This window comes from Euleptes europaea, chromosome 6 (assembly GCF_029931775.1).
Source record: "Euleptes europaea isolate rEulEur1 chromosome 6, rEulEur1.hap1, whole genome shotgun sequence".
In the NCBI taxonomy this organism is placed as follows: domain Eukaryota; kingdom Metazoa; phylum Chordata; class Lepidosauria; order Squamata; family Sphaerodactylidae; genus Euleptes; species Euleptes europaea.
Genome location: NC_079317.1, coordinates 54,922,242 through 54,941,635, shown reverse-complemented (window position 1 = coordinate 54,941,635; position 19,394 = coordinate 54,922,242). Strand labels below are relative to the sequence as shown.

Below are 19,394 nucleotides of genomic sequence, written 5' to 3'. Positions count from 1 at the left end.
CGTATATAAATTAGCTTTTATTTTTAAGAAGTGCAGACATTTCTAATGCAATTATTATTGATTATATTTTACAAATCTTAATAGTATAATAGAACAGCAGTTGTTTTTCTGGAGGTGAGAATAGAATTTCAGAACTTTCTCCTTGGCTATTTTAAGCTGTGCAAATTGGTTTTAAATACGAGATGTTTGCAATGCCTCATTAACATTGTGGCCATTGTGTTGGTTGCTGGCAGGTTTAAGGCAATTTGCAGTTATAACTGTTGTTGAGGTATGGATGGTCAGCTTTTTCTTTAATAGCATGCAGTAGTAAGAAGCATAGGTGATATGAATATCCCAACAAATGAGCAGAACATTTGATTGCACTTGCTTACATTCACACGCACACGGAAATGTGTATGTGTGGAACAGATTTTTTTTTTTGTACCAGTGCTTTTTATGGTGGGTAGAACTAGAATTTGCTAGTGTTGGAGGCAGAAAATTTTCAGGCTGGATGTTTAATTACTGTGGAAGCCGAGCGCCTGTTACTTTTGAGAAGAGACTGCAGAAAGTGCTAGTTTTCCTAGAACTGTCAGAAGCTTGATTTGTACACAATGCTGTTCTGTCAACATGGTGCTGGTTCAGCAGCTTCCTTACATACATAGACTTGGCAAGTATTTAAAGGCTACATTTTGTGTAATTGGTTGAGTCTTTGAATAGGATCCTCTTTGTGTTAAAGGGTGTATACAGCAGTACAGTATTTTATGCTGACATTCTCTTGCCTTTTGTCTATTCCCTATCAGGGTGCATTTGTGGAGGTGTTTTTTTATTATTTTAAAGGATATCAGTTTAGTGCCAGCAAGATGTGGGAAGAGCCTTTTGTTTCAGTAGCCTTGTAAAATTAGAGTATAAAAGGTGCTTAATTTGTCAGCAGATGAAACATTTTTATTTTGATATGTAAAAATGCATAAATATAGAAACATTTCATTCAATGAGTCATATCAAAGCAAAGTTACAAGATTTTCATTAATATTCTGGACGGTTTTTTTATGAAGGGAGAAATCCTCTTTGTGGAACATCAGGCAAAAACCATAGCAATGCCTCAAAATGCTGCTTTGCTTTCTGGAGACCTTTAATTGTTGAACACGGAGGGGGGGGGGAGGCTGCTTATTCTAAGTCACAGTTTTCAGTCCAGAGTGCCACACAGATAGATGACATATCTATACAGCTTAAACAAATGAAGTTTGTTTCTACTACAGGCCTGCATAATTTGTGATCTACCAAGTCAAATGTAGCCCACCAGACATGTATGGGGGTCTGGTAGGACATTGACAACAACCCTATGTTTGATTCTGCCTAACACCACAAAATATGGTCACCTGGGACACCTGAGAAGCTCCAGTATATGATTTGTAGACTGACTGTAGCTTAGTGGTTTACAAGTAATACAGATCTGATAAATTGTCAGGAAGCAACATTATGACTCCATCTTCAAATATTATCTGTGTTTATTCTTATGCTTCTGAGCATATGGACCATAAAGGGTGGGAATGGGGAAGAAAGTGCATTTTGAACAAAGTTTTTAGTCTGATGCAGTTCATTCTCTCTCACACTCACTTGCTTTCTGTCACACAGACACATTCCTTACCTTTCTTCTTTTGCTGTCCTGTGAAAAAGGTATGAAGGAGCAGTGCCAACCTGGGGGTTTTAAACTCTACAGAAGGGGGCAGAGCTTGTACCCAACCACTCCTCCTCCTCCTCCTCGTTCTTCCACTGCCTGGAGCCCAGACTGATCTGTTCTGATCAGCCTCTCCCTGACTTTTAAAGGCCTGCCTAAGAAGGTGATGGGCTTAGCTCTCACAAGAGAGTGGGCTTTCCTCTAAGAGCTGGAGTGCTAATTGGATGGTAGCTCTGGCCTCATATTTCCCATTTTAACCCCTTCTTTCCTTTTTTTAACCCCATAATTGCCAACCTGATCCTTGTCTGTCTTCTTGGTCAGGTCTGTGTTGCTGGTTCCTGGCAAAGTAGCCAGTGGAATTCCCACATGGCTGGGAAACTACCACCTAGTGGCATGACCAGCTGCCCCTAATGGCTCAGTTTTGCCCCTGGTAAGAGTTGGAGGTACCCCCAATCCTTGACACCCAGATCCTAGTCTGACATTCCAACTACTATACAACACTGCCTCTCTACACTGGACTCTCTGCACCTATCAGCCTAAGTGTAGGAAGGCCAAGAGAACCACTTGAAAGGACTCGATGAGACTTTATCAGCAGGGGATGAATTTGTCTGTTTGAGCATCTTATAGAGGCAAATTCTGTTACTTAGAAGAAAAGAGGCACACCCCAAGGATTCATTCCGTCTTAACATTTCCCTTGCCATAAATAATCTCCATTTCTATCCAAGGGTTTAATTTGTGTTTGACTTTATAGAACAAATAATTATGTCTTCATATACATAACCTCAAAAGGATATACCTCAAGTATACCTCAAAAGGAAGCGTACTTCTCAGGCTTGTCCTGGAGAAATTTAAGGGAGCAGCAGCAGCCTAGTTCAGCAGGCTACTCCCATCAAACACTCAGAATTACACCTGACTTGCCTCAGTCCTATGTGTATCAATGGATTATTTGCCTAATATTGCTCTTTATTGAACTGCATGGTGTATATTTTGCTGATTTAGAAGGGAATTCTATTCCTGCAGCTGTTGACCTAGAAAAAGCTTGTGTTATTGATAGAAAAGCTAGCATGTATTCTTTTGTATTGAGAGCAGTAAAATATACACTTCTCTGACTTCCCCTGCTCAATAGTGAAACTATACTGAGAAAATAGAAGTACGCAGAAATTTTCTACTGTGAATATGTGCATCACCCATGTCTTCCTCTTTCTTTACTCCAGGTATAAAGCGAGTTTAACTATCAGCAGTTCAGATCAAAGATATTTTGGATGTGTGGAAATATCATACCTTGTGAAAATGAAAGAACTAAGATTGAGAAGAAGTCAATGAATAACAGTGGTAGCTAAAAGCCACATTTATAGACCATTTATCAACTTCCTTAAATGATCAGAACTGCGATCTCATGCGATCTATGTATTTTCTGGAGAACATTCTCCAGAAGCAAATTGTAAATTTGAAATGCAAAGATGACTTTGTTTTTCTCTGGAGCTTGTTAAGGAGAATCACAGTTTCTAATGATGACCAGCTTGAAGCGGTCCCAAACTGAAAGAGCTGTTGCTGCTGGACTATCAGATGGAACTACTAAAATCCATTCGGATGACTTTTATATGAGACGTTTTAGGTCACAGAATGGCAGCTTGGGATCTTCAGTGATGGCTCCAGTAGGTCCTCCACGCAGTGAAGGGTCTCATCACCTTACATCTACTCCTGGAGTTCCAAAAATGGGAGTTAGAGCAAGGATTGCTGACTGGCCCCCAAGGAAGGAAAATGTCAAAGAAAACAGTAGAACGAGTCAAGAAATGGATACATCAGGTTGCCTTGATAATATGTCTTCAAAAAGTAGTCCTGGGAGCTCTATTAACTTGAACTCTAGTGACTCTGTCATGTTGAAGAGTATTCAAAACACTCTAAAAAGCAAAACACGACAATCTGAGAATCTAGATTCTAGGTTTCTCATGCCTGATGGTTACCATAGTTCCCCTAGAAAAGCTCTTCGCAGAATAAGACAGCGTAGTAATAGTGACATTACCATAAGTGAGCTTGATGTGGATAGCTTTGATGAATGTATCTCACCCAGTTATAAATCTGGACCATCTCTGCACAGAGAATATGGCAGCACCTCATCCATAGATAAGCAGGGTACTTCAGGGGAAGGTTTTTTTGACTTATTAAAAGATTTCAAAGATGACAAGTCTGACCAGAGATTCTCAACCACCAGCAAGTTCGGTGAACTCCTTATAGCTAGTGGAAGCAAGGGTTCAGGGTTTTCTTTAGATGTTATAGATGGACCCATCACTCAAAGAGAGAATCTCCGATTATTTAAAGAAAGGGAAAAACCTCTGAAGAGACGTTCAAAATCAGAGACAGGAGATTCGTCCATTTTTCGAAAGCTGCGTAATGCCAAAGGTGAAGGGGATCTTGGGAAGTCTTCAGACTTAGAGGACAGCAGATCAGAAGATAGCGTGAAGCCTTGGACTTGCCCAAAGTGTTTTGCCCATTATGATGTTCAGAGTGTATTATTTGATTTAAATGAAGTGGTAGTTAACAGGCACAACGTTATTAAACGAAGGAATACCACAACTGGAGCTTCTGCTGCTGCAGTTGCATCATTAGCTTCTGGACCATTATCCCATTCAGCAAGTTTTAATTCCCCAATGGGCAGTACAGAGGATCTAAATTCCAAAGGAAGTCTCAATATGGACCAGGGAGATGATAAGGGCAATGATCTTGTGATGAGTTGTCCTTATTTTCGTAATGAGATTGGCGGGGAAGGAGAAAGAAAAATCAGCCTCTCCAAATCTAATTCTGGATCCTTCAATGGCTGTGAAAGTGCCTCTTTTGATTCTGCTCTTAGCTCTCATTGCACAAATGCTGGAGTGGCTGTACTTGAAGTACCCAAGGAAAACTTGATGTTACACTTGGACAGAGGGAAAAGATACATTGTTGAACATGTGGATCTCGGCGCATATTATTATCGAAAATTCTTCTATCAGAAAGGTGGGTTGATTTCCTACCTGTGGGAACAGCGTTCTACTATTTACTAATTGTTCTCAAAACATTGTTCCGATGCACATGATGTTTCTTGATTGCACTAACAATTCATAATAATACAAAAAGTAGAAGCTGAGAAAGATGCTGTAAAGATGCAATTACTATCCAGCAATAGTGCCTAGTTAACTGGCAGTCTTGGCTAATTGGCAATCTGGACAGCAGCCTATTGTTCTGGCTCTGCTTGCCCTTGAACAAGAGCAGGAAGAACAAGCCTTGAGCTGGAGGCCAGCTGGGATGCCCTGCCTGCTCCCCCACTGCAAGCAGAGTGCCTCAGCCAGGTCTGGCCATGGCGGCCACCTACTCAGTGCTGCTGGGTTGTGAAAGCTTTGGTAAATGGCCTATTGGGTTAACCAGCAATCCCAGTTTCACCTGGGTGTTGGGTAACCGAGCTTTAGAGAGCCAGCGTGGTGTAGTGGTTAAAAGTGTTGGTTTGGAGTGGTGGACTCTGATCTGGAGAACCAGGTTTGATTCCCCACTCCTCCACCCAAGTGGCAGAGGCTAATCTTGTGGAATGGATTTGTTTTCCCCCACTCCTACACATGAAGCCAGCTGTGTGACCTTGGGCTAGTCAAAGGAATAAAGATATTTTGCTCTAGGTAATTTAAAAGAAACAGTTTTAGAACTGCATTGCAACATACATTTTAAGACTGTATGATAATTTCCAAGAAAACTTATTTCATTCAATTTAAGATTTAAAAAAATCAGATGATACTTCCCTTTCTACAATAGCATGGGAATATCACCTGTTTTTAGATGACAATAGTTCTGAATAACAGTACCTCAGAAGAGAGGGGAAACCTGAGTCTTGTCATAAGGCCAAAAGTAGATGGCCTGAATGGATACTACACCTGAAATGTTGTGATATATTGCTGTGGAAATCTTGGAGGGAAACATGTGAACCAAGTAGTTATAGTTATAGCCTGCAGCAGTCCCAGAGATTGTAGTGGATGAAATAAATACCACCGCATTCTCAAGAGCTGCTGCCTGCTGATTGCTTGGTTGACATGTTGCAATTTGCCCATGTAAGCATGTACAAATGGATGATTGTGACTGCTCACACGTAAAACCAAATTGTTTTTCATAAGCTTGATCTACAGCTTTAAATTAGCTGTCACTGTGTTAACAATTTACAGTGGTGGATCTGCATCTGCATGTACAGACTGAATATGTCTTGGAAATGTTTTCTCTAATTTTTGTAATCCAGTTTTGTTGCATTATTGGTTGTATGTCTCATACTGTTCTCACTACGTTGTTCTTAATTGTGTAATTCCCCTTGAATTTCAGTGGGAAGGGTGGACTATAAAAAATAGTGTCTTATGGAAATGTAAAATACTGAACATTTAACCGAGGTTTAAAATTATATAATTTTCTATTCTTTCTGCATCCAAGAACACTGGAACTATTTTGGGGCAGATGAGAACCTTGGTCCAGTAGCTGTTAGTATCAGAAGAGAAAAACCTGAAGAAATCAAAGAAAATGGGTCTCAGTATAACTACCGTATGATTTTCAGAACTAGCGAGGTAAGCAATGTGCAAGCAGTATAAGACTGAGAATTATTTGACCAGGGTTGTGGCTGAAAAGTTTCTTAAGAAGTAAAGCCAAAGCCTATGCAAAACCAGTGGTGGGTTTTTTTTAATGCAGGAAGACTGAGGTTCAACTATAGGAAGTATATATACTAGCAAAGATCTGATGTGAGACACTGAAGAGCAAAACTGTACATGAGATATAAGTTGGTTAGTACTTGAATGGGAGACCACCAAGAAAATCCAGGGTTGCTATGCAAAGGCAGGCCATGGCAAACCACCTCTGTTGTCCCTTGCTTTGAAAAGCCAGTGGGGTCACCATAAGTCAGCTGTGACTTGACAGCACTTTCCACCATGACCAAGCTTACATCTTCTCTTCAAGTAGTCTTTCTATTGAACTGTGAAAATGCCAGATTGTTTAAGAATGCTCTAAGTATCCAGTAATCAGGAAGGTTTTTGTCCTGCTTAATGAATAATGGCTTAAAAATGTAATTGCAGTATCCCCTTACAGGTTCAGAAATGAGTAGACAAAAGGAACATCACAGTTCTTAATGATATAGTGTTACTCTACAGTTTAGGATTGTATCCTAACGAGGGGAGAATAGAGCTTACTCATGGCTAGTGAGTTTCTTGGTCATTTTAAGATGAACATTGGCCACTTCACCCAGTTCAGTTTCTTGCACCCTAAGCACACCCTAAAACACTAAGTATACTCCGTTTTCAACTTGTAAGTCAGCTCAGAAATGAAACGCAGCCAAGTATGTTTTCTCCCATGAGGGCTAGCAGTAGGTACAACAGGTGCCTCATCTGTCTAATCATGCCAGAAAACACACACCCAAACACTTCATGGACATCTTTTTCTAGATGGTGGGTGATGTCCATAGCAGCCATCTGAGCAACTCTTGACAGAGGCTGTATGGTTTAAAATAAATATATACCTACTTCATAAAGATGGAACACTTAACTGCTGAACATGTTGACTTTCGGGTGGGGGTGGGGGAGAAAAAGTTGTCAAAGCTTCTTTGCATGTTAGTGGAAAGCAGCAAAACGTGAACGTGAAGCACTTTGTGCATCTACTTCCTATTCTTCTGGCTAACAAAACCAGAGTTTGTGTACATTACCACCAGCAAGGTGTACAAATTCACTATGACTAACTCACTGCATAAGAACATAAAAAAAGCCATGCTGGATCAGACCAAGGCCCATCAAGTTCAGCAGTCTGTTCACACAGTGGCCAACCAGGTGCCTCTAAGACAACTGCAGCAGCCTGTGTTCCACAGCACCTAATATAATAGGCATGCTCCTCTGATAACTGTAGAGGATAGGTATGCATCATGACTAGTACTCATTTTGATGACTAGTATTCATTTTGATTAGTAGCCATGGATAGCCCTATCCTTCATTAGTAGCCATGGATAGCCCTATCCTCCACTCCCCTCCTAAAGCCTTCCCTTTAGGAAGGTATTTCCGTCTTCAGATACTAGTACTGAATCACAAAAGGTGGATTCCTAACATCATAATGTGTATACTGGCTTTCCTATTTGCTATAAAGTTTGCAAGTGCCTCAGTTCAAAGAGCAGGACCTAGGAATTCTGTTTGTTCCTCTTTGGATTGCTGACCTGTTCTTTGTTTATCTACACATGCCTTTGTTAGTATACAACTTTTGTTTCTTAGCTTACAACACTGAGAGGTTCTGTCTTGGAGGATGCAATACCTTCCACTGCAAAGCACTGCACAGCCAGAGGATTACCTTTGAAGGAAGTGCTTGAGCATGTGATTCCAGAACTGAATATTCACTGCCTGAGGTTGGCCTTCAACACTCCCAAGGTCACAGAACAGCTTATGAAACTGGATGAGCAAGGGGTAAGGCTTAACTAACACATTTGTATTTTCTGATGGGCCAGCAGTACAGCATAGACCAGGGGTGTCGAACACAATTGTTACGAGGGCCGGATCTGACATAAATGTCACTTGGCCGGGCCATGCCTCACCAGCCCAGATCAAGAGGGCGGGGTGGCTGCCTCAGCTGGTTTGTGGGCCAGCTAAGAGCTGTCAAGGGGCAAGATCCGGCCCACAGGCCTTATGTTTGACACCCCTGACATAGACCTATGTATGTACTCTTGTTTGTTTGTTCTATTATATTGGCATATATCCCAGTGGGAAGATCCAAAACAACTCACCATATCTGTGCTGAGCACTGCAAAATGAAACAATATGTTTGTGTGAGGAAAAAAGGGGGGAGTCTGTCAAAGGAAATTAGGCAAACTCAGGAGTTAATGTTTCAAGACATATGCATGTAAATGTTTAACTTTATTATCAAATAGGGATTCTTGTATAAAATACTGATGTAAAAATTATGCCTGTTCATCCCTGCCAATTTTGCTCATGATACATTGCTCAAGCCTTCGAAAACCTTTTGGAAACTTCATTTGGTCCAAAATACAGCAGCCATGTTATTGTCAGGGGTTGGTTTCAGAGACTGACCCCTGTGTTGGCCTGTCTGTTTCTGGGGACAGTTCACAGTGTTGGTTCTTACCTTTGAAGCCCTAAATGGCTTGGGGCTAGAGTAGTTGAAGGATCCCCTCTACCCATATTGTCCACCAGTTAAGAACCTCTTCTGATTTCTGTGCCTTCATGTTCTGAACTGAGGCAGGTAGCAACCAAAAATGGTGCTTTTTCAGTGGTGGGTCCTCTCTTTTGGAATGCCCTCCCCTGTGAAACTTACCTGTCCTACAACATTTATTTTTATCCAGCCTTTTAACTGAGAGGAGCTTTATCTATGAAATGTGTTATGGTTTGTTTGGGTCCTGAGGATCATCTTATTTACATCATTTTAGGCTGCTCAATGTGTGTTTTATGCTGCTGTTATGCCTTGGCTTATTTTAATGGTGTCATCTTGTTTTTAGTTACCTGTTTTTATGGCGTCACCTTGTTTCAGTAGCTTGTTCAATTGCTTTCTTTTGAATGGTTTTGTTTTACTCTTTTAGTTGTAAGCTGCCTTGAGCAGGTCTTTGGAGAGGCATATATATTTTCTAAATAAATAAAACAGATATTTTCATGTATTCCCATGAATAAATTAATGATATGGCATTCAGTTTAACTTTTTAACTATGTAGATCCTAGATGCAGTCTTTTTGTACTAAGTGGACATAAAATGAATGCAAATTTGCCGTGCCTTCCTTTGGCTTATGTTTATTTTAGCTTTACCGTGAAATTGCAAGGTTTGATGCAAGGTATTTTAATTTCAGGAGCTAAAGATGTCTACACAAAGAATGTGTGGTATTATCTGGAATGAAATTGTTTATCTGTACAGATTTCATACCAGAGCCATCAAAATGCCAAAAAGTCAGTTCAGTTGGCCCCAGTAGAAATATTGTAGACAGCTGAGTGACTTCATGTATGGAAGCTTCTAACAAGCATTTTGTCTGCGTTTTAAAAAAGGCAGCTATTCAGATAGGAGGAACTATCACTCTAATGAATTTCCTAATCCTTCTAGATGCATGTTTCTTTAGAATTATCCATATGCAGAACCAGAAACACCAGTTGGTTCAGTATATGTGCAGGTTGAGTATATTGCAGCTATAGCCACAGAAATAAGAGTTTAAATGTGTTCTACAAGCAAAAGGAGCATAAAGGTAGTTCCTTTTAATTTCAGAGAACTCACTGTTCCCTTAGGTTCTACAAAGCAATTAAGCAGTACAATGGCACATCGCTGAACTTAAAAAAAAAACCTCCAATAACCCCCTCCCCCACTAAATAGACTCTGAACTCTTACTGTACTACTTTAGTTTAATGAAAGTCAGATTTCTCCCTGTGGATTGCAACACTTCTGTGATAGTGTCTAGAGTATAATATAGGATTAAATACAGGTTTTCAGATGGCTGAGTTTCCTATCTTAATATCATTGTTGGCTCAGAACTTAGTTTTATTGCATCTTGAACTCCCAGTGCGTTAATTGCTGACTTTATGGGTTTCTTTTTGAGTCAGGGTCCTGCGGGGCTTTAAAAAATGAAAAGACTTTATGGTGGCACAAGGTTTTGTGGAAGCCTACTGCAAGGAGATGGGTAGATAGATGAGTGGAGTGATTTGATGTGCCCTGTGATGTGTTGTTTCTGTCAGCTCTTCCCTTGTAGAATGAAAATTGCCCTTCCTCAGGGCTGAAGGCTAGTATGCCATAGTAATGCACGAGGTAGGAACAGGGGAGTGCCGCCCAGTTGAACAGAGTGCATCATATAATGCGTGCATCCTACACATCATTGTTACTGTCTTTTCGAAGGCCAAGGCTGTGGAGAGAGCTGGTAGGGTGTTGAAGGAGGTAATTTTCCACCTGCTTGCTGGCCCAAGAATGGCCGCAGTTGGAAGATCTACTTTCACTTGTCAGCCTTCAGCTACATGTGAGGCCTGGAGTTCTCCTGGAATTATAAATGATCTCTCGTCTACAGAGATTAGTTCCCCTGGAGGAAATGGCACAGGGCCATTGTGCCTGATTTGGAGAGCACAACTGCTGGAGCATTCATTGACATGGTCAGGCCTTCTTGTCCTATTTAATACCCATGGCTATTGGTAAATCTCTTGTCATGTCAAGAATGCTTCATGGTGCTCTGCTTGTTGTGATATGCCTACCACTGTGCTTAATTTCAAATAAAGTAGGAAAAATAACAATAATATTGTAAATTTAGGAGGAAATTGAAAACTAGTTTTAAAATGTTATGATAAACATTTTAGTTTATTTCTACAATGTTGTGCCTTTTTATCAGAGTCTTTGTTCCTTGTCCTTCCATTTTCTGTGTGCATTTGTCATTTTAGGGAAATTTACAGTTGGGAATGCCAATGCAAATTATCATGAAGTAATCAGAAATATGCTGTTGTAATAGCCACCACCAGTAATAGCCAAAATACTCTCATTTTCATCTTTTATTATAGTCTTCCTGTTGAAGACAAGAGAAAGCAGTAAGGAGTATTCTTGCTAGTCTTTTACTGGGGAATTGATGCTGCATAACCTGATAAGAATTGCATACTTAAGTTTCTGCTTACGTTTACAGCTAAGCTATCAACTTAAGGTGGGGATCATGTACTGCAAGTCAGGACAAAGCACAGAAGAGGAGATGTACAATAATGAATCAGCAGGCCCAGCCTTTGAAGAGTTTCTTCAGTTGCTGGGAGAACGAGTTCGGCTCAAGGGATTTGAAAAGTACCGGGCCCAGCTAGACACAAAGAGTAAGGCACACTCTCTTTGTTCAGATTACTAAAATATAGTTACTGTGTATAGTTTTAATCAACAAATAGATTTGCCACTGGTGCATATCAAGGAAGCAACGGGAAGTCTCCAGGCAAGTCTCCACTCTTCCAGCATCCTCTCCTGCTCTTTCAGGGTGACTTCCTCCATTGCTGCAGAGGCTGCTCATCTTTGTAACTGAATTCGTTTTTCTGAAACACATTCATATGTAAACTTGAATCTGTTAATATTGCTTGAAAGGTGCATGATTGATTTTATGCTGTATCTCCTTTGTGACACTTATTTTCTGTCCTTACTGCTAAAATGTGGTTTTAATTCCATTAATGGATAAGATAATGAATACAGAAGAAATATCCCTGCCCCCAAGGAGCCTCCAGATTACATAACTTTCTTCTTTCATGATTTTTACATAGTTACTTCCCCATATGCATGTTAAATTCGTACCAAACTGTTGGCTCCCATGGGAAATTTCCATGGATGGAAGGGGAGCAATTTCCACCAATTCCCCTCTCCCACGACATACTTCTAACTTCCCTTTCATGCTGTTCCTAGTGGTCCCTTGTCCCGTAGAACCAGTATTTCAGGGGGCATTTGGAATTGTAGCAGGACAAAGGAGAGCAAGTTGCTTTCCATGGCTAGAGTTCCCTTCTGTCTGTGGGTATTATCTGTCTATCCAAGCCAAAATCCCTGACATTATTCTTAAATCATATTGTGGCTAAGATGTAATACAAGTATGATTTTATTTTGCTGAAATTATTTTTAAAGAGAAAAATATAGTGATATTAATACTGAAGCTAGTATTTATCATGCAACAAACACCTTTTGTGTGTTATCCTTTTAAAAAACCTTCTACATTTGTAACCTTTCTTTGTATGGGTGTTTGGTTGACCCATGTGTATTAAGGTCCACATTTATCTCACTCACACAGTAGGAAATTAAAGAATGCGTCATGAAAGTAGAAAAGCATTCACAAACAGTGCAGTGAATTTCCTGTTGCCATGGTTTTGCTATTACTGGTGTTATGACTATAGGCAACAGTATGAGAGAGAAACTATTAAAACGTGAAATAGCCTCGAATCTTTAAACGCCAACCTGGTATATTTAGAAACTCAAAACTGAATGTACAAAATTGAAATTACTTTATTTCTTTTGAATTTATGACCCTCCCCCTTCCATCCCAGTCAGTGCTGCATTATTTACTTTGTCCCCCAGTATGTTAAGGATCCCATGTGGGAAAGTATTTAAAAAGGACACGGGAAGGAGAAATAATGTTGATTCTTTAGGTAAATATTTCTGAGGTCTTGTCAGCAAGCTAGTTGCTTTCCTTAAATACTTTACTAGCACAGCAACACAGACCTTGTATATCTCGTAAGCCTGCAAAATAATGTGTGCAGTATGCTGCTTCTGAATTTATGTCTTGACGTGATACAAATGTTGGCTTCATTAAAATCTTTCCTCATGTCCCCTTTCCCATCCAAAGGAAATAACGTGTTGAACCTGCCTTTGAACAAATACTGTACCTGGTTCAGAAAAATGCCACAATGAAGTGCACCACTAATTTAACTCTCACATAATGCATAAAAAAGATTCTTAAATATATTTGAATTATTAATCTCTAGAGCTTGTTAAAATGCATTTATTTACTTCATTTATTGTCTGAATGAGATTCAAAGCAAATTACAGAATTATAAAACAGTGCAATAAACACCAGTATAACACAGTAAACAATGCAATATTAGTACATGGAGAAAAGGATATGTATCTGACTCGGAAATTATATTTCCTTTGTATCTGATGCCCACTATTGTAACCCATGATGGAAAGTGCAATATTTTGTCTTCAAATTTTAAAATGTTGCCAAATTTCTCCATTGCAAATGTGGGTTGCATTTTTTTTTAATTTGCAGTATCTGGGTACCTAAGTTTTTTTCCCCCCAGGAGACTTTTCCCCCTTGCTTTAAATTGGCAGATGTGGGTATCAAAAATAACCTGTCAAGATGGGGGAGAGAATATGATTTCATCCTTGCTAATACATGAGTTTTTAATGGCAAATCTTATGGCCTCGTTCATATTGTCTTCCATTGGAGGTCTGTTTGCCTCAGTGGCAAATAGTCCAGGTCAAGTGTATTTGGGGCTGAGTTTCTTTGTTTCTTTCCCCTGCCTTCTAATTAACTGTTCCATTCTGTTCTCAGAAGTGCAGTTTCCTCCTACTCTTTATAATAATATATTTTCCAAAATGGGGATTATTAGGCTAAAAATAGTTTATAGAGGGAATGTTTATAGAGGGATAAAATGTTTATAGAGGGATAGAGAAGGTGAGTCCTCGATCCAAGTGAGAGAACAACCCTATTACAACTACTTAATTAGCTGTGAAATTTGCTGCCCATCTTTCCTGATCTGTTCTTAGGTCATAGCCCTTTGATTAGACACTTTCAGTCCCCTATATAGGCTGTGCCATGACCTGAATTGCCCAGGCTAGCCTGATCTGTCAGATCTCAGAAGCTAAGCAGGGTTGGCTCTGGTTAGTATTTGCAAGGGAAACCACCAAGGAATACTAGGGTCACAATGGAGAGGCAGGCAATGGCAAAACACCTCTGAATCTTGTGTCTTGAAAACCCTATGGGGATCGCCATAAGTCAGCTGTGACTTGATGGCAAATATGTCTATCTTTCTGTCTTATACACCCACACACATGTATGTATGTATGTTTTAAATTGTTGATTGCCTTGGTGGCCCTTGTAAGGACAGAAAGGCAAGATACAAGTTATGTGAATAAATAAATCGAATAAAGGACCATCTCAGGTGGGACAATCTGGCCCTACTCAGAAATGAAGAGAACACCAACGTTCAGAGTATTGTTGAGTCAAGATAAAGCATTAAAACAGACTTGTTCTGTTTGTAACTTGCCAAACTGAATGCAAACCAACAGCTATGTATTGGTCCACCAAGGTTTTCAATAAACATTTTTATTATTATTCTTGGACTAAAAAAGAGTAATTGTCAAACATCTGGAAGGCTGTACACGACTAGTAGTCTGTGTTCAGTTACTAGATAATAAACTGTGCAGGGCTGAATGAAACCATTAATTCATCAATCATAAACTAAAATTTTGTCTCAACTCAAATTTTAGCTGGTGATTTCCCTCATAAAAAGGCTTTCAAAAAATTCTGTTATGCAATTTTTTTCATTTATTTAATTTACTGAAAACATTTTTGTCTCAGGCTCAGGATGGCTTGAGTGTTTAAGGAGTTCAGTATTTAGATGTTTGTTAGCTCTCAAGAAACACATTCCAAGTAACCCTTCCATTTGAGGTTGCCAGCCTGTGAGGGATTGGGATTCACCATAACAACATCTCATGATGTCATTTCCTGGGCATATAACCATGGGTTTATGCTAGAGTGACCATGGATGTTGTGATGTCACTTCCGGTTCTGCTGCTGGAAATGATTCCATGTTTTTGCAGGATGCCATTTCGGCATTGAGAGGCTGGGGGCGCCTGCCCTCACTTGGCAAATGGCAACCCTACTTCCATTACCTGTCAGTGCAGGGTGAGATCTTGCATTAGACTTTTCATGTGGTACCTAGTATTGTCACAGAACTATTATCTTGGTTGATCTTCTCTAAACAGAGCAATTACCTATCTATAGGAAGCAAGCACTAAGTTGTTTGCTGACATTTTAAATTACTTTGTAATCTCTTTCTAATACAATCCAATATCCATAAATAACTTCTCTTGACAGAGGCCTGTTGTGCGCTTATTTTCTTTAGTTAGCTATAGTAAGCCATTGCAAAGAAACTTAACTGTGAAATAGTCCATCTAGACAACTTCCAAGAAAGTAGATTTTACCAGACTAAGTTGAAAATGATAGGCAAAATATTTGTTTCACATAAGCGATGATGAACCTGTATTGGCTCTTTCCATCAAAAAACTCCTTTCATTTCAATATTAAATCCAAATGCTCATACAACTCATGCTTGCAAAAAAAAAATCATTAAACACACAAATTGAAAGACCCCCAACAAGTTACAAAAACATATTACAGTCATTATAAATCTAAAGCAGACCAATAATAAATAAATAAATAAATTTAAATTTAAAGTTATTTTAACTGTATCAGCAGGCATAACCAATCCTAGGATCAAGACTAACTGAAGTAAGCAGCAGAAAAGTTTGGAATATTTCCTACTAAACTCAATAGCAAGTAAGATCAATATCATTAGTGTTTAACCTGTATTTATATGATACACCTCTAGAGTTCAGAAATCTTTACCTCATAATCCTGCTGGTTGGCTAGGTTTTCTACTTTGTTCCTTCCTGTTGTGCTAAACAAAGGCGCTATATAAAATATTCATTTTACTCTCTGGATTTTACACAATTACCTTAATCAGTTTTTATTGACAGGATTTTTACTTTTTAACATAAGTGGTCTTGCATGTGCTTCTTCTTCGTCTGTACCAATGAAAAGAGTGCCTAAACGCTAACAAATGAGGTTGCAGTTTCTATGGGCTGTTAGTTAGAACTGGCATGGATCCAGTCAGGCACCTTTTTGCTTACCTACATTTGAGTCTTCCTTCTATCTCACTGGATGACTGCTTTGATTCATATAAGCAGCGCTGTTGGATCCATCATCCTGTTTCTAACACAGTGGCCAACCAATTACCCTGGAAGGCCAACAAAGTGCTCCTCTCTTCTTCAAACTTCCATGCTGTCATGAATTAATAGGACCCCCTGATGAGCAGAGTATAAGAACTTGTCTGCAGAATCCATGGCAAACTTGATATCTCATGAGTGGAGTATACGTCTTTCTGGATAAGCTTTCTCTGAAATGATTTCCTATGCACATGGTAAACTGCTGTTCAATAAACACTAGCCAAAAGCCTAATTGTATGTCTCAAAATGATTGGATGGTGGTTTGGATCTTGGCCTTTATGTCTGTAGTAAAGTATGAAACACTTAATCTAGTAAAAATGCTACATAAATCATAAATATCAGTAACATGTATAAGCCTCCTTTTGGGGTTTTGCCAGATTTTCTTCTTAAAATAATTTTAGTACATTTTTAATAATGATTTTAATATCTAAAATAGACTTAGACTGTACTAAAATTTGGGAAATCTTATTTGCATTTTTATTGCTATGCTCTGATTTAGAATGGTGGATTATATATGGGCAGCCCAACCTTGGGTGGGTGGGTAGATACACCGCAGCCGAGAGTGGCGCAGCCACGCCACCTCCTCAGAGACTTCCTGGCTGCAAAAATGGAAAATAAACTAGAAGAAAAGAAAAAAACCCAAAAAACGGCCCATTGAAATCAATGGGGCTACACCACCAAAACAGGTGGCATAGGCACGCCACTGCGAGAAGGGTTAGGGAGCTGCCTAAAAGGCAGCCTCCCCCCCTCGACACTTCCCAAGACCCTGGCATGGGGACTTCCGCCACTGGAATGCTGCCAAAAGGTAGCTCCCGAACCCTGTGCCACTGTATCCTGGCACTGGCGAGGATGCCACCCATGACAGTTTAAGTGCCCCTTAACCCGGGGTCATGCTGGCTCCTAAGGAGCTTCGCCCCGCATTTAGGATTGCAGCCTAAGACTGAAAGATATACATGAAATGTTGCTTATTGTGTAAAAGTAATCTTTAATTACTGGATTTTTCTTTTTATGTTTTAATTTCAGCTGATTCAACTGGTACTCATTCTCTTTATACAACATACAAGGACTATGAAATCATGTTCCATGTATCCACCATGCTGCCATATACACCTAACAACAAGCAACAGGTAGGATTAATTTTTACCATGTACAGGATTCATTTAGACATAAGTGTGAGATCCTCAGTCTTTTCTTACCTTTTGTTGATATTGGGTGACAGAGGACAGCTTTCCCACACCGTAGCCAAAAATTACTTAGCAGCTGTCTAGCAGCCATTTTATCTGAGAGAAAGTTTTATTTGTGCATCTTTAGGTGCCTGGCTAATTAAAATATATATCACTTTAGATTTGTCTGTTATCCATGTTGGTAGGTCTCTCACCCACTTTCCCAGTCTCATTGGACTGTAAAGTAAATGTTAAGCTTGGAAAGTATTAAATATTTATGGTGGGCTCTGATCAATGTAAGTGCATCCATTGGTATTGAATGCTTTTGGAATGATACCATCCACTTCAGGCATAATATTTTCTTCATGTCCAGCAATTTGCTAAGCTGGCTAAAAAATCACTTGAGTGGTTTCAAAAATATTTTAGAATAACATGAGGATAAAAAAAGAAGCTATACTGACTAGGCAAATTTACCTAAGATTTCAGGAAATCTTTGCTTCCAGCAGAATTAGTTGACTATGAAAAGGTACTTTCTACTATGGGCTTCGTTTTGAGACCCCTCAGAGTTTAGTAACTGATATGAAATTCTAACAAAGACAGAAATGATTTTCTGAGTTCTGTGCAGCTTCATAATTTTTTTGTTGGGATCTAACATGATTTGATTGTGCCTGCTCATAAACTTCTTTATTCTAAAACATGACAGATATGATCACATCAAATACTTCTGTGAAATAGTAGTTCCCCCCCCCCTTTGATATGAATTGTAAGAAGCTTTAGAGTTTTCATCCATAGAGAAAATACTTTTAGAATACAAGCTGGATTGAAAAACACACCGAAATAATCAGTTTGGCAGTGCTGCTACTGTCAATGCCAGAACACAATTTTAATAGACTGAAGGATATTATCTAGTTGGAAGAAAATAGCAAATAGACAACAAGTACAGTAACACCAATTGTATTACTATAAATTTGATTTTAGAAACATTCTACATTTAGCCCATAGCAAAATAATTTTGTATTAAAATAGTTCTCAAACTGTTGTTATGGAAACAGAGATGCAGGAAGCTAGTAGTTTGTTTCAGAACGTCAGAAATTGATAAATTCCTCATTTATTTGCTCAGATGTATGGCATGTTAATGTTGCAGTTGCTTTGAAATGAATGATTACAAATATTCCATTTTTTGGGATGAAATAAAGTGCTAAACAAGATTAGTGTGGCTTTAACTCAGTATCTTAGGTTTCTTGTTTCTACCCATAGCTCTTAAGAAAACGACATATAGGAAACGATATTGTGACAGTAGTTTTCCAGGAACCTGGAGCAGAGCCATTCAGCCCAAAGAATATTCGTTCTCACTTTCAGCATGTCTTCGTCATTGTTAGAGTCCACAATCCATGCACTGACAACGTCTGTTACAGGTAGCTAACGTTGCATTAACAGTTCACAGACTTAATACCCCTTGAAATGGTTTGTTCTCTAGTTTTGTGATCCAGTTTTAGTGTTGTTGAGTGTATGTCTCATACTGTTCTTACTGAATTGTTTTTAATTGTGTAATCTGCCTTGAGTCTCCACAAGAAAAATGAACTGTAAATAAATAAATAGTGTTCTATTTATAAAGCCCTTTACTGTTAATTTTCAGGAAGCCGGTTTTGGTTTTTATTGGTATATGTTGCAATGAGTGCTTGGCAGGTTGAAAACCAGTTTGCACTGAAATTCCTCCAGAGAATTTTGCAGATGGAAGGGGCAGTGGTTTTTACTGATCTTCCCTCCCTTGGTGCAGACCTCTGACCCCTCACACATTGCTGTTCCTAGGGTTCCCCTGTCAGCTGAGCATTTCAGAGGCATTATGGGCTTCAACAAGTTGGGGGAGATTTACACTCCTTTTGTAGAAGTCACCAGTGTATGCAAGCCAGAGTGTTGCTGTTGAATGTTTGTGTAAGGCCTTGGTCCCCTGGAAGTACTTCAAATCCATATGAAGACTTTTCTCAGAAGTTCTCAACCAGCACATTCCACTGTTTGGGAATGAGTACTTTGATCTGGGAGAAAAGAGGGTATGATGGTGTTGCCATAATTCATGCAGCAAGACTATAGTACCTGATCTGATGTTTTTTGTTTTTGTTTTTTAA

At 39.2% G+C, this 19,394-nt stretch overlaps 1 protein-coding gene across 3 annotated transcripts in view; it reads left to right on the top strand.

Moving 5' to 3' along the window:
- The first annotated feature begins 2,989 nt into the window (after nt 1-2,989).
- SIPA1L1 (signal induced proliferation associated 1 like 1) overlaps nt 2,990-19,394 on the top strand; it is a 58,984-nt gene continuing 42,579 nt past the window's right edge. For all 3 annotated transcript variants that reach the window (XM_056850785.1, XM_056850786.1, XM_056850784.1), the window contains exons 1-6: nt 2,990-4,645; nt 6,089-6,219; nt 7,897-8,085; nt 11,265-11,439; nt 17,132-17,235; nt 18,529-18,686. In XM_056850785.1, coding sequence (XP_056706763.1) covers nt 3,163-4,645; nt 6,089-6,219; nt 7,897-8,085; nt 11,265-11,439; nt 17,132-17,235; nt 18,529-18,686 — 2,240 coding nt within the window. In that variant the 5' untranslated portion in view covers nt 2,990-3,162. The remainder of the gene's footprint in view (nt 4,646-6,088; nt 6,220-7,896; nt 8,086-11,264; nt 11,440-17,131; nt 17,236-18,528; nt 18,687-19,394) is intronic.